The 20,667-nt window shown below is 32.4% G+C and overlaps 1 protein-coding gene across 2 annotated transcripts in view; it reads right to left on the bottom strand.

The window, feature by feature from the left end:
* The window catches only part of Rat1 (5'-3' exoribonuclease 2 Rat1), a 118,353-nt gene extending 100,004 nt beyond the window's left edge, over positions 1 to 18,349 (bottom strand). For both annotated transcript variants that reach the window (XM_075366434.1, XM_075366435.1), the window contains exons 1-8: positions 18,214 to 18,349; positions 17,897 to 17,993; positions 12,494 to 12,621; positions 11,982 to 12,093; positions 10,425 to 10,598; positions 7,871 to 8,033; positions 2,398 to 2,556; positions 1,960 to 2,270 (exon numbers count right to left, since the gene is read on the bottom strand). In XM_075366434.1, the coding sequence (XP_075222549.1) occupies positions 1,960 to 2,270; positions 2,398 to 2,556; positions 7,871 to 8,033; positions 10,425 to 10,598; positions 11,982 to 12,093; positions 12,494 to 12,621; positions 17,897 to 17,971 (1,122 nt within the window). In that variant the 5' untranslated portion in view covers positions 17,972 to 17,993; positions 18,214 to 18,349. The remainder of the gene's footprint in view (positions 1 to 1,959; positions 2,271 to 2,397; positions 2,557 to 7,870; positions 8,034 to 10,424; positions 10,599 to 11,981; positions 12,094 to 12,493; positions 12,622 to 17,896; positions 17,994 to 18,213) is intronic.
* Between the last annotated feature and the right edge of the window lie 2,318 nt (positions 18,350 to 20,667).

Genomic DNA, 20,667 nt, shown 5'->3' with positions numbered 1-20,667 from the left:
TCCACAAGAGACCAAAGTTGTGGTGAAACAATTCATGGTTCAGTTATCATGACAATGGCCTGCACACTCAGCTTTATCAATTTTTCAGTTTTGTGACTGTCCTCCCTCGGCCATCTTACTCACCAGCCATAGCTCATTGCAATTTTTTCGTATTTCCGAAATTAAAATCAGTGATGAAAGGACGCCATTTTGAGAGTATTGATGCAAATTCATCACTGACCTTAAAGGCCATTTCAAATGGAGCTACCCAGGACTGCTTCTCAAAGTGAAAACACCGCTGGGAAAAATGTATGAACAGGAGAGGGGAGTATCTTTGGAGGGAACAAGGACCAATAATCTTTAAAATTAATAATAAAGATTAAAAAAATAAAGTCAGTTATTTTCTTAATAGACCTCATAAATGAAAAAGACTAAAAATCAACAAATGACAAGAGATTAATATCGTGCAAAATAAAGAAAAATTAAGATGTTCATCAATGTAACCAACAAAATAAAGAATACTAATAACAATAATATAATAAGAAAATCTGTAACAAATAAATTAAGAAAACCGATACAGATTAACTCAATAAAAAGTCTATGTATACGAGTAATAAAAGGATTTATTAAAGATGTAAAATATTGTGGATTTGTAATTACAGTTATTCTTATGCCATAAGATTTGAAAGTATACAGAACTTGAGTTAAAAATTAATTATTATAATACTACTTAATATAGAAGCTGCAATAAAATGTTTCATAAAAGAAGAATTTTTACAGAGGAAGCCTGGCTGTTTAAACCTTACTCAACCTCCAACCTGAAGGATCAATTTCAGGTTGTGTAGCTCCAACTTATTTAACAGCACTAAGGGAAACAAAAAAAAAAATCACTGCATTCACAGAATTCTAATTCACTTCCTAAGGGGGTTTTCAGTAGAAACTTTGCTGAAGGTCTAATTTCACTTCTCTTCATCGCCACTTAAAGGTGAAGATTTTTAAAAAGGTCATTAAAGAAAGGAATCATTACAAAAAGATACATACACACAGGTATTTTTACAGCATACTAAGACAGATATTTCTGATCTTTTGAAGAGAAATAAGAATGTATCAAAATATAAAGATTACTTCAAGGATTTCCCGAATACCACAAGAAGAAGAAAAACTGCTACAGATGAAACACTAATTAAATGAACCAAACTTTTAAAGGAAGAACCTTCCTTAAATTTAAAAAAATAATATGATTAAAAAGATGTAAAGCACCAGGTGAGGATGTACTAGCCACTACCTTAATAAAATATGGCAGTCCAACCGCTGAAAAATGAAGTATAAACTCATTACCAGTATACAGAGAAAACTAATCCAAAAAGACTAGAACTGAGTAGTCATTTGTCCAAATTTTAAGAATTTGTAATAAATGTGGGCACATTAAAATATGAACATATAATAAATTAACAAGCATATGCCATCAAAAATTGCAGGCTTTTTTATTTAAAAAAAAAAAACACCTTTTTATCTTATTAATGTAGTCAAAATATTTATATATTTAGTTGTTTTTAAATATTTATAGAAAAAAAGACTTTGCATACTTTGACAGTGCAAATTTTCTACATATAAATTAGCAGGGTTCTAGTATAAATAATAGTTTGTCTACTACCAAATCTATAATTTAGGATTATATATATGCTATAATATCTGAACAAAGTTTTGGTTACTGACATCCCTATTCAACAGGGCTGGGTCTTCTTTTCTTCATCCTTCTTTCTAGGCCTAAATCGTTATAATTAACCTCTATTTAGTGAAATTAAATGTTTGGGAAACCACTAACTAAAAGTTTTCCTTTATATATAAAATGCAAATGTAAGTTTTGACATTTTATTATAATTAAAGAACTGAAAAATTAAAATAAGAGTGTATTATATGTTAAATATTTTACCTATGATAAGTTACAAATAGTTTAGGCATAATTTAAATTTATCTCACCCGAGTTTTATATACAGCTTTCTTGTACAGACCAACCAAACGATCAATGGCTCCTTCTCTAATTTCAAGCGATGGTAGATGAGGAAGAAAATCATTTCCAACAAAGAAACACATAAAAACCCAGTCATCAAGTGCACGTTCAAATTCATATTTAAATGGCAATCCAGGCATCTCTAATTCACGTTCTAAATATTCACGCAATACATTCAACCTCACAAATATGAATTCTTGTTCAGCACCAAATGCTACTGTTTCAGGATTATCTGCACTTCCATCAGCTGCCAAGCCTACACACTCTTTCATCTCATGTCCTGCAAAGAAGTGCTAATTAGTGATACAACAATATTCATAATCTTAAGAGAAGATTGAAACTGAGGAAATTCCATTAAATAATAATTTTTGTAATAAATATGTTTAATTGACGTAAAATACACTTACCTAACTGACCGCATATGTCACATGGCCTTGGCTTGTTAGGTTTAAATTCTTCTCGAATTATAGTAAAATTAGGCTCATGAGTAGCAAGACCAAGCATTATGAGATCAGCATCTGCTCCACACAAGCAATGTTGTGTGTTTGGATCATGATCAGGTTGGGCTGAAAAAATTAATGTAATATAAAACAATGCAGTAAAAGAGAATACAAAACAAAAACTAAACATGATTTACATAATGAATCCAAAACTTAATAGTAGTAACAAATAACAATCAAACAAATAATATGAAATTGTATTCATTTTCAATAAAAACTTGCAAATTCTACTATATAATCATGACTTCACTTAGTAATTGCATTTTTATTAAAATCACTAACAATAGTGATTATTTTTAATTATAAAATTCAAGTTATTTTTAAATATATAATGCCATTTTTTTAAGCATATATACAAGATTAAAATTTATAGAAAAAGGCTATGCAAATCATATACCCACTAATAATATTCAAGCAGTTTTTTCTACACTATACCACCAAAACAAAAACCTGGTACTTAAAATTAATTGGTTATATTTAATCCAGACTGCAGCACTTTATTCTGGTATACATTTTACTCAAATACTTTCACTTTATTCATACAGAGAAAGAAAGGCATTATATCATATGATGCTTTTTTTTCAAAGCAATTAGTAATCACTCAGTGCTAGGAGCCTGGCCATACATTGTCATGGTGTACAGGCCCGGATCGCCCGAACTGCTGTTACAACTGTGGTGGGTCCGGGCATAGGAAGGCAGAATGTAAGGCTCCCCAGAAGTGTGTGGCTTGTGGAACTGTCGGGCATCGGATAGGGGCCAGAGTCTGAAATTTCAAGTATGAAGATCATCCTACTGAATGTAAACAGAAGCCGGTGTATGCAACAACTTGTGCGACAGAGAGCTAACAAGTGCAACTGGGATTTCCTCATTATCACAGAGCCGAATTAGACCTGGGTGTCCACTGACCCGTGTGGTCAGATAAGGACTCAGATGTGGCAAATATGAATGTTTCGGAGCGGTTTGCTGTGGAGCAAGTCACCTCTTGTGACAACTTTGTTGTGGTTGAACTCACTCACTCTGTTGTGGTGGGTGGATATGCCTCCCCAAACTGGGAACAATCAGTTTTCAATAAATTCCTTGATGACTGGGAGGTATGTGTCATGAGGCAGAAAAAACCGGTTATCATGGCCGGGATTTTAATTCCAAAAGCCTAGAACTAGGTGGACTCCGGGACACAAGCAGGGGGTTTCAGTTCGCAACAATGTTAGCTACCATGGGACCTGTGGTCATTGGCGAGCTGGCAGTACCCACCTTTACAAGGAGAATATATGGATCTGTCCTAGATGTAGTCACAGTCTCAGCAAAAATACAGAACTGGGTAGAGGACTGTAGGGTGCTTGAAGAAGACCATTGCAGCATTCACAAGGCTGTTCTATTCCAGACAAGACATCATGAACCTAGAAGTGTGGTAGCTTGTACAAGATGGAAACCCAGTGAGAGACAAACTCAATGGATCCTCCAGGTCATCACTGCGGATGCAGAACTGAATAGGTTGCATGAATCTCCAAGACTGAGTAAGCTAAAGTATTCCAATGTGATAAGGTCTAACAGGAATAAAGTTTACTGGTGGTCCGATGAAATTGCTGGGCGGAGAAGAGCAACATATAGGACTAGAAGAGTACTACAGCGGATAAGGAGTAGATCAGATGACATTGACTTGGCTAAGGCGAATATAAAACCACTCTGAATAAACTAAGCACTGCAATTAAAAAAGCAAAATCATATGCTTGGAATAAATTAATTTCTGACTTTGACTTCGACCCCTGGGGAAGAGGCTTCCAGATAGCAACTAAGAACCTAGGTAGATGGCTCCCCTACTTGTCTAGGAAGCAGACAAATAGGACGACTTGATCCTGTTGGTGGCTGCAAATACAGAGGACCGAGTTGAAGATTTGGCCAACGAAGCTGTAAGGAGTCAGTGGCTGGCTAAGAGAAAGGGGGATGGAGCTGGCTCCCAATAAGACGATGGCGTTGCTGATGAAGGAAATTGAAGGATGTGGCTGTTGTAGTAGTTTTGCCACTACTGGCAAGAAACGGAGGGGGTGGTGTAGCGACTAGACACGCTACGAGGTGGGAGGGGAATCGAGATGTTGTAGTAGACGTACAAATAATAAAGGAGGGTAGGGTAGTTAAGTACTTAGGGGTATACCTGGAGAGATCCAAGAAATTTACTACCTGTTACTCAGCTTTTGTAACAGCCTCCTGTTACAAAAGCTGAGTAGACCATGACTGCTCTAAGGAAACTGATTCTGACCATGTCTGGACCCAAAGCTGATGTAAGGAAGCTTATTTTATCAGTAGCAACATCTGTACTATTATATGCGGCCCTGACCTGGAGGTCAGTATGAGAAATTAAGAGGAGCTTTTACAGTCATTCTAGCGTAGACTGGGGATTGCGTAAGCTATGGCATACTGAACAGTATCCGGAACAGCAGTCGGAGTAATAGCTGGTGTGCCACCAATCAGCCACAGAATTAATTTGATTTGCAGAATTCATGACGGGGTTCCCAAGAAACAGGCAAACCAAATAATGCTGGAAGAATGGTAGGCATACTGGAAATCCTCAACTAAAGGAGCGTGGATCAGGCATCTGATTCCCCAACTTGAACCCTGAGTCTGGAGAGGGTGTCATACTTTCTCACACAGTTCTTCTCGGACCACGGGGGATTTGGGGAATACTTGAACAGGTTCAAAAGAATATCCTCACTCACCTGACTGTGGAGCAAAATACTTTTAGGGTCTCACCAGAACTAGCCAGCTTGACACTGGAAAATGTGATAGAATTTATGTTGAAAGAAACTAGACAATGGGAACTGGTATCAAGTATGGTAGCAAATATTCTCAGTACAAAGGAAATAGAAGAGAGAACTGGAATACTGGCTGACTGAGCTGGGTACTCAGTAGGATTTCTACAGTGCAGCCAGTAGAATGATAGTTTCAGGGAAAAATCCTCTGAGAGAAGCAGAAGAGCATGACTGGAGGATGAAAGGGTGAAGGACAGCTTCCTACTGAGCTGTCTACTTGCCACTGGTCCACACTTGCGTGGATCGGCAATGGTGATGATGCACGGGGACTCTGAACTGGGGGGAGTTGGTGAGGGGGTTTAGGTTTAGTTGGTAAGGCATACACACTTTAATTAACAACTTGTCGAACCTGTGGTGAGTTTGACACTGTCTTTTACGGGGCGCATGTAACTGGTATTCTTCCTCTTCACCAAAATAAAGTTAGTAATCACTCTATCCAGAGGTTCAAAAGATATTACAGGGTCAAGCCAAATGAAATCAACCAATAACAAAATAATTTGTTGCTGACATATTTTATTTTATTTTTATTGAATATTTTCTGTTTACGTACATATCTGAGAGCACAACACTATTTTTTTCACAATTTTATCATTAACACCAGGGCTGCCAGCCATTTTCTTTAAGAGGATCTGCCATTTTTGGCATTTTCTAGGATTAGCGATAAATTATTAAATAACTTTTTTATTTATTCAGATATTAACTTGAAACAAGAACTATCTTATTCTAAATGAAACCACCAACAATTCATGTTTTGACCAAAAATTTGATAGATTTTTAAAATAACCTAAAGCTTAATTAGAAGATAAATTAATGACTTTAGGAATTTTTTTTCATAGTAAGAATGAAAGCACAACTTCAATATTTTTTTCCCACAAAGTTGTAATAATCTACTAGACTCTATAAAAATTTGTATATTTTTGTATGATATAATTGTTATTTTTTTTCATGTATTTTAAAAAAAACATTTTTAAGGAAGATGGATAGGTGTACAATTCTGAATGCATTACAAATTCATAATATCAACTAAAATAATGTATAATATTATTTCTCGTATAAAAGCATAGATTGCTTATAATGAATGATAATAAATGAGTAATATAACATAGGGTCGGTCAGTCCATATCAAATAAACCAATGGGTTTTTTTATTTTATTTTTATTTGTACATTTTCTATTTATATGTATATCTGAGAGCATAAAACAATTTTTTTATAATTTTATCATTAATATACCCGGGCTGCTCGTAGCCATTTTGTTTAAGATCAGCCATTTTTAGAGTTTTCAGGGGTTAGCGATAAAATAAATAAATTTTTTATTTATTAAGATATCAATTTGAAATAAAAACCATCTTATTCTAAATGAAACAATTTACAATTCATGTTATAACCAAAAATTTTATAGGTTTTAGGAAATAACCTAAAACTTAATCAGAAAATTATGTTTCAATTAGAATAAATTAACGACTTACTTTTTCATAAAAAGTATGAAAGCCCAACTTGAGTATTTTTTTCTCACAAAGTTGCAATAGTCTAGATTTGAAGTAATTTCAGACCTTTCACATTCATCCTTTAGGTTTTACAAGCCTTCAAAATATTGATATTTGGCCAAAATAACTGATTTTCTTCAAATTTGCACATCTCAAAAAAAACTGAACCAGAAAATCTGAAATTTTCTCAAAATACACTTCAAATAACTGGCAATTAGCATACAAAATTTCATTAGTGTATTTTGAGCAGAAGTATTTTTTTTTTACATAACAGAACATAACATAAAAGAAGCACTTTTGTGAATTTTATTTGCATCATCAGCTGCATATATATATGTATATTACAAAACCATCAAAAACTTGTAATCCATGACAACATATCGCCCTTTCTATTATAATTTTATGATAAAAATATTTTTTAACTGATTAATTTTTTATTTTAATTTTTAGATTAAATTTAACTTACTACACTTTAAAACATACAAAAATTTAAAACCTTTTATTTAAATTAAAAATTAAAAATTGTAATTCCAACAAGAGATAAAACAACAAAATATAAACGTTTTAAAAATATAACACACACACACGCACATGAAAATTTATAATTTGCAGAACATGGGAATTAACAATCTTTTTTTTTAATTTCCTTTCTGTCTTATGGGGCAATTAATACATAAAATTACAAGTAAAATCTATGTTTCCTTTGCGTTTCTGTATTGTGAAGTTTTCAGTCTTGAAGAGATCAATTTCTATAAAAATATATCGGCACTTAGGAAACTGTACATTTTGAGGTTTGTTTTTTGGAGATTTCTCTCCAAAATGGAATATCATGATATTCCACAAGAATCAAGGCAAGTTTCCAAATATCATGTCAATGAAATTACTAATCTTAGTATTGAATATACTAATATTAAACATCATAATCAATGTTAAACATCTCCCATTATTTACATAATTTGTAAATTATAATTAAAAGATGGGATGTAAGCTTAAAAAATATAACTCTTTAACAACAAGATTTGTAAAAATAAACTGTATCAATTAACTTAAATTAATAAGTGATTTTTAATGTGATTATAAATACAACAAACCTCTTTGTCTTCGTACATAATCCATAATTTTATGTTCACCTTCTCCAGGAACATTAGCATCAGACAATATAACTTTAATTTTTTTCCATCCTGGATCAGTGTTTAAACGATCATGAACATAATAATGAAGACATTCAGATAACCGTGCCATAAATGGAGTACCCTGAAAACAATTTGTGAGAAAATTTAAATCTGATAAACAATAGTGCCAAAATAAATAATCAAGTACAGTAAAAACAAATACAGAATTCAATTTAATGTACTGATTTTTTTACATTACTATTACTCATTTAAATTCATTCATAAGCAACAGAACTGCAATTATTTATATAATTACACAGTAAACAGTATTAAATAATGATAATTAAGTCTGTTTTTTTTTAAAGGACACCAGTCACCAATTTTGTCATATTTGATGTGGACACCACATGATTTCCTTGTACACCTACTAAATTGTATGTACACATATTTTCCTGCACTTCATTTAAACTTATTTAGAGTGAAAGTGAGATAAGATCCTCCAATTCTTTAACAAAGTGGACAATTACACAATTTCGATGTGGTGGACACACCACATTGCATCACATTTTTTTGTGGCGTCCATATCAGCATTTTATATTAGTCTATATATTAATTTTGTTTCACATCGCTCAAGTAGGGATGTGGTGTAAGTGAGAACGTGTCAGATCCATAACCATGTACACGTCGGTTCAAATCTGATTTAAGACAACCCTGTAGAGATCTGATGGTAAAAATTACAAAGAAAAGTCTCAGCTTTTTTTTCTGCCATTGTTTCTGATATTTAATAGGAAAGGAAAAAATTAAAATAGAGCAAGAATAAATTAAGTTAAATAGGAAAGAACTATGAAATTTTTAAGCAATCAATATGCGTGTGTGTGAACATGCAAAACTAATTAGGTTTAATATGAATATTATTTTATAATTATTTATATTATAAAATAATGACTGCACATACTCTTATATGATGACTTAGGGAACTAACAAGTAGGAGCACTAGAGTAAGTCAAAATGTAAGAGATTAATATATGGATAAAAGATGAAACTACAAATTACAGCAACCCAATAAGCATAATCTATATTAAGGACTTAATTTTATTAATATATTTATTTTCTCCAGTAACTTAAGACACTTAATTACACCAATCCTGCTCATATTTTATTATGATATGAAATGGATTGAAATCATTAACAGTTTACTTTAACTGGTCACCTATTTACAAAATTAAAAAAAAAATAATTTGTAACTTTTAAATAAACTTTTAAAAAATTACACAACATATTTTCAAGTAAACCGTATAGAAATACAAAGTGTTTTAGCATTAGTCATTCAGAAACTACCTTATATTTTATATTATATCAAAATTTCTTAGATACAGTATTTAATAAATATAAACATGTAAATACAAAAAATCCATCCAAGAAATAAAGAGATTTGCACATAGTGATCACACAGGTGCCCCCCTCACCAATGATAGATATTCCATTAGGCCAAAAATTGTATTACCTTAATGTTTAAAGGTTTTTTCAGCATAATAGAATTTCTACTTTTTTTTCAGAAAATGTGTTAAAAAATAGAAATACCACCAAATGTAATTCAGTTTTTAAATGTAAGAAACATTCACCCTTTAGGAATCTACAAGTCAACCACAATTAGTGCATTATACTCTCTGAAGAGTTGATTGTTCATGAAAAGAAAATTGTCAATCTGGACAAAAAAACATGAGAAAACTAGAAATTGCATAACTTAAAACTTATTGTAGACAGATTTACTAGTTTATACAAATTCCCAACCAATAAAGCAAATGAGATTTTTGTATAATGTAATAAAATGTAGCTTTATTTTGAAAACCAATATTTTAAATAATTTATAATTATTGAAAATGATTGGGTGAATCTGAAATAATAACAATACTTTTGCTGTTGCAAGTAATAGGAAGGTTTTTAGTAATTATCATCTTTAAAAATAAAATTATACTAACAACAATTTTCTTATCACAGATCTTTCTATTATAAATGATATTAAGCTTTCAAAAATTAATTTAATAAAAATAACCAAATGCAACAAAAAACACTTGGACTCATTATCCTGACTTATGACACCTTCTCAATATCACAAATTTAAAATGTTTAATCATTACATGTTGTAGAGTTTACAATAAATCAACAATAATAAAGTAGGTTTACAATAATCATTGCAAAGCTATTAATGAATTTTAATTATTAAGGATGATAAAAGTAATATGATATTTTTTTTCTAACCCTTCATAAACCTTTAATTACAACTTGTAATGATAATGTAACCGTGGTTAACAACATCCAGTCTTGTTGAGTAATGCGCATCACCGCCTAATCATGTAAAGATTATTTTTACTGTTGCACATTTTTTGATTAAGTTTAATCAATTATATTAAATCAATAATGAAATATTAGGCAATATATATTTTTTTAAATTACATTCATATATGTGCATGAGTACGTGTAAGTATACACGTGCACGCATCTAACACACTTAAATATATCATTTTTAACTTACAGGAGTGATGCAATTACTGTCAAAATGACTGCCACTTTCTTTAGCAGGTGGTACTGGTAATCCCTTTGCAATCAATTCACGTCTAATTCTGGATACTTCTTGAACTTTTTCAACTGTTTCCTTTGAAGCCCTAAATCTTCTTGATCGTTGCTGGTTCATTTTAGCTCTTGGTGCCTAAAAACAATCATTGAAATAACGAAAATTATAAAATATGAGAATTAAAAAAAAAAATTTATGACAATATTTTTATAATTCTTTTTTTACCTTGATGTATTTTTCTTAGGTAATGTAAAGAGGTCAATCAATTCCAGATCACTCAAAAGTAGTTGCTGATCACATTTATTTATTTTGTATTTTTACGGCATTTTCTTCCTACATTTTGAGTTGAAAACAGAGGTTATTTTCACCCAACTATGTACATAAGAGGAGTGGTAATGTAGTTAACTGTTCTATTTGTTCCCTACTATAGCTTCATAAATCCAACCAATTACAATAACCAACTTTTGGGTAGTAACAGGTCTTCAGTTTTGAAGTAACATACGCTACCTTAAACTGTCTTATCTGGAAGTGAATGGTGCTACACTGTCGGAAAAAATTGAAAAATTACACCATTTTCAAATTTTAATGATGGTAATTGATAAAATAATAAAAAAAGAAGCATTTTTTGCTTCTTGTGATTTTTTCAACAAAAAAAAATCTTCATTCTCCAGATATAAGCGAAAAATGTGCTTCAGCAAAAGGAAGTAGGAATGCATAGCAGCAGCACATACACGCATTACAAGCATGTACAATATCATTCATTAGCATTCAAATTTATATTTAAGTACAATGTTTCTAAAATATAAAAAACATACACCAGTACCATATGTAGATGATTAGTATACTGAATGGTAAAATTATGGAAACAACAAAAAAGCGCTAAATAAAATTATTAAAAAACATAAACCCCAACTACTAATTATACACATATACATAGAATTATGAAAAATGAACAAAAACAAGTTTTTCTTTCTTTTCTTACAGACAATTTTTCAAAATACAGTAAGTTAACAGCTGTGTGAAATTTAATATTACTTCTACATTTTATGTTGTAGTTGGAAGTCTGTGTAGACTATATGAGATTGTGACTTTAATGGCCTCCACTTTGTAGTGACTAACAAAGCATTTGAAAGTGATCTAATTTTATTGCAGTAGAATTTTCTACCAGAGTTAATTGGAGATTTATTAGGACCACACACAGTAGTTGAGAAACCTCAGATAGTAGAGATTCTAACCTTATATCTAGACAATCTTTTATAAAACCAGAAATATATAAAAACAAGCAAATGGAAATAACAAAAGATCATTTAGGGCTATTTTTGACAAGAATATAATAAATTAACTCATAGAAGTGTTTTATATAGACTACAATGTAATTGATAATATTTATATATAGTTGAACACATTATTGAAACACAGAAAATATAAACTACGTATCTCATAATACTTCTTTTATTATGCACTGTAACAGCCAAAAAAGATGAGAACATGATTAATTATAAAAATTAAATAACTTACAACACCATCAATTGCCATGTACAGCAACTTTCTGGGCCTGACTATACGAAACAGACGGTCAATACATTCAAAGATGGCAATCATCATCTCATCCTCATTCTGTGGAGCAGGCCTGTAACATATAACAAAATAGGCTAATTAAAAAATAACTGCACAACTATTACAATTAAATACATCTACTCATGCTCAATCTTAAGCTTTTAATTCTTAATAAATGTGAATGTCATTAAGATTACCTGTCCTAAAATACACCTAAACATTTTCCATGATCCCATAGTCTGTAACATACACCACTTTTACTGTGAGTCCAAGGTAATTAACTACAATAAATAACTAAAATATGAATTGTTTTGTTATAGTATATTATTAAAATTTAAGTTTAGAATTACAGTATTTACCTTTTTTTCTTTTATTAAAAATACATATTATCTAGAATTTATACAATATAAAAAATGAATAAGTTACATAATAACTGTATAATTTATAGAATGAAAGAACAACAATGAACTTACTTATCTTCAGGATGAGTGCAAGGATGTATAATACCATTCATATCAAGATATAAATTATCAAATTCAACTCCGTTAGGATTAGGTTCTGAAGAATCCACAGGTACTTGCTCTCCATCCACATCCTTAGGCTACAATAAAAAGAAAAGAGTAGAAATATTAGTAATAATATATTAGAAAATTAAAGATTTTTTTACAAGTAAACAACTAAAATAAATGCTTAAATACATTTATCTACAAAATAAAACAAGTCTACATTAGACAGGAGTAAGTTGGATACTGAGATGGGATTAAAGAAACTAATACAATATTACATGAAACATTACGCATCTATAAGCTTTTAAAAATATTAATCTATTTTGGCCAAACCACCACAACACGCCAACCTTCTAGACTAGATTTATCTGATAGCAGATAACATACTCTTCATAAATTGTTATGAATAACTTCAACAAAGATTATAATTATATTGCACAATATTTAGTTAAGAAATTAATGAAAGTATAGAGGAAACAAATGGGACTTATTAGAAAGGAAGGTAGATAAGTAGTAGATGGAGGAGTAGGAGACCAGCAGTCACTTTATTATAAAAAAACTTATGTAGTGGTAAAGTCATCACTTCATGATTAATTTGTCACAAGTTCGGTCATTTAAAAAACTGTTAATAAAAGCAAGCACATTGCCCTTTACTCCCCCCCCTCCCCATTCTTTGAGTGTTTAGAATGCCACATCACCAAGCTGAGTCGTACGCCTTTCTGATATCGAAGAAGAAAGTGAACAAGGCGCTGGCGGAGTAGAGAAGAGTTTTGAATGACTATCTCCAGTGACACTAAATGGTTAATTTAAGATCGTCCCAGTCGGAAACTAAACTGCTCTGCAGATAGAGACCATGTCTCTCCAAATACCACCTAAGTCTGTGATTCACAATTCTCTCTATTTACTTTGCATAAAACGCTTGTCAAGGAGATAGAGCGGTAGCTTGAGGGGTTTGCTTTGTCTTTACCAGGTTCAAATACTGGCACAAAAATGGCTTCTGACCAAACAGGTAGGAGGATTTGTGTGGAGAATAAACCATTATAAATGTTCAATAGAAGTTGCAGCGTTGAATTAGGAAGATGTGACAGCATACCGAAACGAATATTGTCAGGTCTCAGGGAGGTATCAATTGAGTTTTTAAGTGCGTGTAACAACTCACTGACTGTGAATGGAGCATTTAATTCACCAATGTTTAATGGTAATACTTCCATCTGTGCCTAGTACCTCTGAAATTCACTACTATATGATGAAGTAATAGACACCGAGTGGAACGAATTTGCTAAGGTAGTTTCCACTGCAGAAGATGATGGAAAGGACTTCATGAATAAGACCGAGAATTGATTGTTTCAATGCTCCACAGATTGCATGGATCTTTTTCCACACAGTAGACATGGGAGTAGTGCGTGAGGTAGTGTTCACGTATTTCGTCCATGACTTCTTCTCACTGTCCAAGAATATTCGACAACATACCACTCTAGCCATAAGGTATAAATTTAGATGTTCAGTTGTAGGCCTGCGGTTAAATTTGCGTAATGCCTGCCATGAATTGCTGATAGCGTTTTGGCAATCATCATTCTACCAAGGAACATAAGTATGTTTAGGGTTTCCTGATGTTTGTGGAATATATCTATTAACATTCTCAAGTATCAGACGTCTGCACTGTTATAATGTGGTAAGAAGGCTTTATGGTAGCTGTTCCAATCCGCCTTTTCAACAATCCATTTCCATGGCCATTCTTTCACCTCGTGGTCAGCACAAAAAGCAATAATTGGCCTGTGATCACTGCTTCACAGTGCTTCTGCTTCACAAACAGACCAATTAAGACAAGGGAGTAAACTCAGTGAGCATATGGAGAGGTTGATGTTGGACAATGTACCAGATAAGGACATGAATGCGTGTGGCCCATCACTCAGTAGACAAAGGTCCAATTCTTGTTTCACTTTGTTTATCATATTTCCTCAAGAGGAGCAGAAAGATCAGCTCCAGGAAATATAGTCTTCTACTATTAATGACGGCGATGGGATTTGTGTGAAGAGATTGAAATTCCTAGAGCATTGAACCGAATTCGGTGAGATACAAACTGCAGATATGCAATTTGAAGGGGATAGAGACCTCACAGCAACAGCAGGAATAAGGGTGGTTTGTGGAATCCTTGTAGCCAACACCTCATTCCTCATGAAAATAGCAACTCTACCACTCTCTTTACTCTCCACTAGACTGTTGTATCTCTCACTGAAATAGCCTCTTGAGTGTTATTCCATCTTGTTAGCTTATGATTACTGGTTCATGTGCACGTGCCAATACTCTAATATCTTCAATGCAGGACTGAAAACCACTAACGTTCCACTGGATAATGTTCACAAGTATAGTTATAGATAGTGTTGTAGGAAAATATATAAAAGTTGATCTGGTTTTTTTTTCATATTTTTGATTTTAAAGAACTCAGATGCCCTGGGGTCGGGTGGTTCCTCAAGCATATCCTCCAGCATATGAGGTGATGGAGGAAGAGATTTGGAAGAATGGGAAGTCGCAATGACATCCCAAAGGGGGTGGTTACATGGGTTCCCTTAACAGAGAGCTTATTAGATGGCTTACCGCCAACTGTATGGATTACTCACATACAGGTAAAACTTTGGGCACAGGAACTTTCAGAAGGATCCCATTGTTGGATTCACTTAATCCAACTAACAACTTTTTGCTCATTTTTGTGTTCTAAAATGGTGGCTGTAAGTGAAGAAACTTGATCACATAACATCTAAACAAGTTTTTTTTAGCTCATTGCAGGATCCCCACTGCTGATTACCTAAATTTATAGGAGCCTGTTCTGATATAGCGGTGGCAAAAGGTACGTGCCGCTGAAAAAGATAGCTTCTGCTTGGTAGAGATTCTAAGAATTGCCTTTTCTTCCTTAAAAGTTGGGAGAATGTCAGGAGCGAGCTACATATGAACCACTGCAGTTGACATATTTTTCATCTTCTTGGCAGTTATGAGTCATTGTGGCTTTCCTGTGCACAGATCTCCATTTTCAAGCAAGATGTTGTAGTGTGACCATATCCTTGGCTTTTGAAGCATCGCCATGGGTTCGGAATGAATGGCCATACTCGAACTTAAAGATAACAAACTTTTATTTTTTCCGGTGGTACTGAAGGTTGAAGAGAAGGTATTCATTCTTCCATTCCACTCCGTCGTCACATTATACGCTTTACTTCTACAACATCTTGGGGACAAAGCTCACTAGCAATTTCAGTGACATCCATATCCAAAAGGTCTCGGCAAAAAAATACTCCTCAGCTTGTATTTAGGGTTTTGTGGCATTCTGCACTTACATTTATATTACCCACTCTACAAAGGTGTAAGATAGACTGACTCTGCTCGTCATTAAATTTTTCAATTAGAATCGATCCATCTCGCAATTTCCTAATATTCTTCAGGGAACCACTTGAACTGATTATAACTTAATTATTGAGAAAGGAGAGCCTTATGGAGGGAGCCACCTTCCTGACTATTACAGAGAACAACAAATCGGGTGTTTTTATATTTAATATTTAATGTATTAGGATTTAATCCACTCTTTTCTGCCAGACTATTATCCTTAACAGACAACACTGAACGAGGCCTCTTCACAAGACTAATTTTGGTGGTTTTTTCAGATTCATCACCAACCATCATAGAATTTTTTTGTAGCTTTGAATTTTGGTCTCACGAATACTGGTAATATAACAGACCACTCCATCAGAGTGCACGCATACTGTAGCTAAAGCTAAATACAACTGGGTTTGTCCATGTGCCCAGAAGACATCGTTCGAGACTCACTACGTAGAACCATTCACCCATTGGTGCAATAGTTCCACCATGGGTTACAGTTGGGTTTCGTAAGATGTCGCAATATCACCAAGTGTAAGTGAAAGAGCAAATACTGTAGAAATGTTGTTGCGTAACTGTGAAAGGTTATATGTTGTAATTTGTGTAGTGTTCTTGGTGTAGTGTATGTGTATAAAATGTTCTGCAGCTCTGGGTGTAGTGGGAAGAAAAGCTGCAGAGGCTAGGGCCATGGGGATGCCAACTGCCAAAGTCTTAAAGAATAAAACTCCCTGTCGGGGAGGTTAGGGCAAAGGTTACTGAGAAGAGAGGAATAAACCAAAACTAATATCTAATTCTAGTTGTCACAATCAAATCTAGGTCAGCTGTTGAAGATGACTGAAGGCGACCTTCATAGGTAATTATCCATCATACACACGATGACTAACAGCAAGGAACATATGGCGTAATTTCTGTAATGACGATATTTCCATTTAAACATAAATTCAGCCAGTGTACAATGAGATGGTATTAGGTTTTGCTACACTTTGGCAATTTATACCTATCTCCACAAAAATCTAATCTTATCTTTAACCCTAACCTCTCTTCACAGAATGGATTAGCATCTGAACAGGACTCAATAACTCACAAAACTGATTGCTAATTGGGTGCCGGGTTGATAAGACGCAGTGCCTGCTGTCCAAACCTACTTTTCCATATTTAGATCTTATGTTTTCCTGATCCTAAGCAAATCTACTAAGGTATATTACAGACATACAAAACTGAAGTTGAAACTGCTGAGAATTACCAAAAATAAATCTTAACCTTATAAAAGAACGAAAAAAATCCAAAGTGGGTTACACAGGATAGGTTTTAACTCAAATAAAAAGTATTAGGTTCAAACAACGGCTTTCAAAACAGATATCTAAATAAACTACTTTGTGATCATCACTCAAATTTTTAAAGATGAATTTACGGCAAGCTGTAAATAATAAAAGTGGTACTTACATATTTGCCCACCAACCATAACTATAATGATCCCATAACTTTGAAAATACTTCAAAGTTACAGGATCATTAACATATTTTACATATCAAAAATATCAGCATTATTGCTTATAAACATAAATTAACCAAACTTAACCTGTGCTCAAAGCATAAATAACTGCAATAATTACTGACATTATTTAAATACTCAAAACATTACTGTGTTAATTAGTTATGGTTAGCAAGCGCAGTTTAAGTTTGGTTAAATTATAATTATAAATTAAATAAATATAAATGTAATTAATATAATGGTTGTATCAGGTGATATTAACAATAACCCAAAAGTGTATAATTTATTGGTCAACTGGCTAATACATTAAGTACCTAAAAGGTGACTTATGTAGTTCATTTAGTAATTACTAATGACGTAACTGTAGTTCTTAAGTAATTACTACTTAAGAAACTTGTGCAAGTATACTTCTCTTCAGTACAATTCCATTAATATACTAACAATAAACTATAATTATTTTAAAAACTAATAATAACTAATAATAATAAATAATTACTAATAAATTTATAAACTTACCTTCTCTTCAATGCAATGTACGATAACTGATGGATATTTTCTACTAAGCCATCTAAAAAATGCTGGAACTCCCATCTTGATGAAAACACTTCACCCCCTTCAAACAAAAATGAAATTATCATAAATAATAATAAACAATATGTACAACTTTTAAAAAATAAGATAAATATATTTTATTACACGTGAAATTAACATAATATCTTACAATAATATTTACAGATTAACATGGTATAACCTAATATCTTACAAAGGCATAACAAATTACAACAAAGATGTAAACCTTTTTAAAAGTAATACATCACTTTCTAATTATTCACCTAAAGTGGGAAGCCTATCTAACAAGTTATTAATTCCGAAATCACACACAAAATATCAATGAAGAGGAGTAAATTTATCAAATAACCTTTACAAACACACAGAAAGTAAACTTCGGTCAGCCATTTGTAAACGCAACCTGACAAACGCTTGCTACGTCATTTTATCGATAGTAATACCTCTTAGCAGGTATACAAAACAATGTTATATTGTCAAGTTTTTAAATACCACTATTATAAATTACAAAATCTAAACTTTCTGAATCCATTAACACACTGGAAATTATTTATCCTTATATGTTTATTGGAGTAAAATTGTTTATTTTTTAATCTTAATAGAATAGAAATAGATGTAGTTTTATTTATATTTTAGAAAAATAACTTTCAGCTATGCTGAAAGCCGTCACTTCTCCCGGTAAATAAAAATAAGAATGAATTGATCTCTAGTTCGTAAGTTAAGGGTACACGCTCAGTACAAGCGTTCGTAACAAATCGAAGTTATACGTTTACTAATTAACGCATTGGCGTACAAAAAGTGCCTCTGCTTTCGTAGACTTTTTAACACACATCGACATGACCTCCTGCATCTTTATGTTATTTTTATTCAAGCGTCCTTAAAACCTTCCGGTATAGGAATGTCCTTTATTATAGTAGATGTTTGATTTGAGGTGTTACGCGGAGCATATATTGCCATTTCTTGATAAATGACTGAATTGCTCTCTTGTAAGCCTCACCTGAAAAATGTCATAAAAGATATGTTACGTGGATTTCACTTCTGCAATCGCTTGTTACGCTTCTGGAATCCCCGCGATTCTACCTTCCAAAAATTAAGACTATCATACACAATAACTGGCAACGCGTTCACAAAATACACTGTTCCGACTCATTTTTGGGCTGATGAGTTATAATTCTGGAAGACTACTGAAATGATAAATTTCTAAATGATGCTGAATACACAGTGATTCGGAGAATACATCGTCCCTTGTTTAAAATCTTTTAACTTCACTGCTATCCTTTTCGTTGATAAACCCATCTGAATCATCACAGTATTTCCATTTGTATTATCATATTATATATTGGAGCTTTTCAGTCAGAAAAATTTATAGGACAAAACAATTGGGCTATCAGATAATTGTATGGAGCCAATAATACGAATTACATAGACCAATATTTAAATTAAAAATTATAATTTGCATCAACTAAGCGACATTTTCATTTATAAATTTTTTATATAAAAAAGATGGTAATTTGCTCCTAAAAATTAAATCCGTCTAACAAAAAGATCATTACAAAGTATATCGTATTATGCTGCGACCATTGGTATTTTTAATAATTATATTATCTTGTAAAATATTTTCCGACAGTTTATTTAAAGTTAAATAAAACTTAAAAAAAAAAAAAAAAAACATTATAAAACTCTATTGACATTTGTATTAATTATTGGGGCATAACTTCAATAATTTAAATCTTATTAAATTCAAATCCTTATACAAATGAAGAATTTTAACTAAAATTAACAAGTACCGTAAAATGAAGAAAGTACTGATTAGCAGTAGATTGTTATTCCAGTATAAATTCAAACATTCTGCTTCGTGTTAATTAAAGTCAATAACAAAACGATTGTATTAGTAAAATCTATTTCGTCTCATCACTCAAATCTCTTAACGAAAATTACACATTACTACATTATAAAATGTATAAATAGAGAATGTTGTTTTAAAGCATCATTAAGTAAATACTCTTCTCCAGTGATTACAGCATCTATTGACGTTAGTCCGTTGTCCAGTAACATAGACCAATAAAAAATTGTATTCTTACGAAACTTACACATTACGATCCTTGATTAAAGTAAGGATGGTGCGTTACAGCAAACATGACGCTTAGTGCACCTTTGTTAACAAAATTTATCCACACTCAAGTTGATTAACATTCATCATTTTGTCTATAATAACAATAATTTTGCTGGTTAAGATCCTGTAAACTCAACCTGACGCAAATATTGTTTATACTACACCGACAATTGATTATTTAATCAACACTAAGCACTCAAAATAAACACTGCTATCAGATGTTGCAGTTAAAGTTTCAGGATAATTAACATCTACATCGAATTCTCCCAACAACGCTACCTGCAGTTTAAATAACAAATTATAACCACGCAAAAACCGACGAGATAAAACGTTACTTTTTTAATTGTTTTAAATAAAGACTTTCTCAATGTTTTAGCGATCACAGATTCTGAATCTATTATAGATTCGTGACACGAACAGCTGCTATAGTATTGTTGAATGACAAATAGAACGTAATTTAAACAATCTACTTTCGTATTTCCTTTAAAACATTTTAAAGTAATAAGTAACTACGAAGAGGCACACTTTAGTGCTTTAAGCATAGATTGATAGAGAATAGAAGTTTCACTCTTAAGGCTAGGAATTAGTCCATACGTTTCGCGTTGGG

The sequence above is a fragment of the Lycorma delicatula genome, chromosome 5 (assembly GCF_047948215.1).
Source record: "Lycorma delicatula isolate Av1 chromosome 5, ASM4794821v1, whole genome shotgun sequence".
Classification (NCBI taxonomy): Eukaryota; Metazoa; Arthropoda; class Insecta; order Hemiptera; family Fulgoridae; genus Lycorma; species Lycorma delicatula.
The sequence above is the reverse complement of the archived record's forward strand: the minus strand, read 5'-3'. Positions and strand labels throughout refer to the sequence as shown.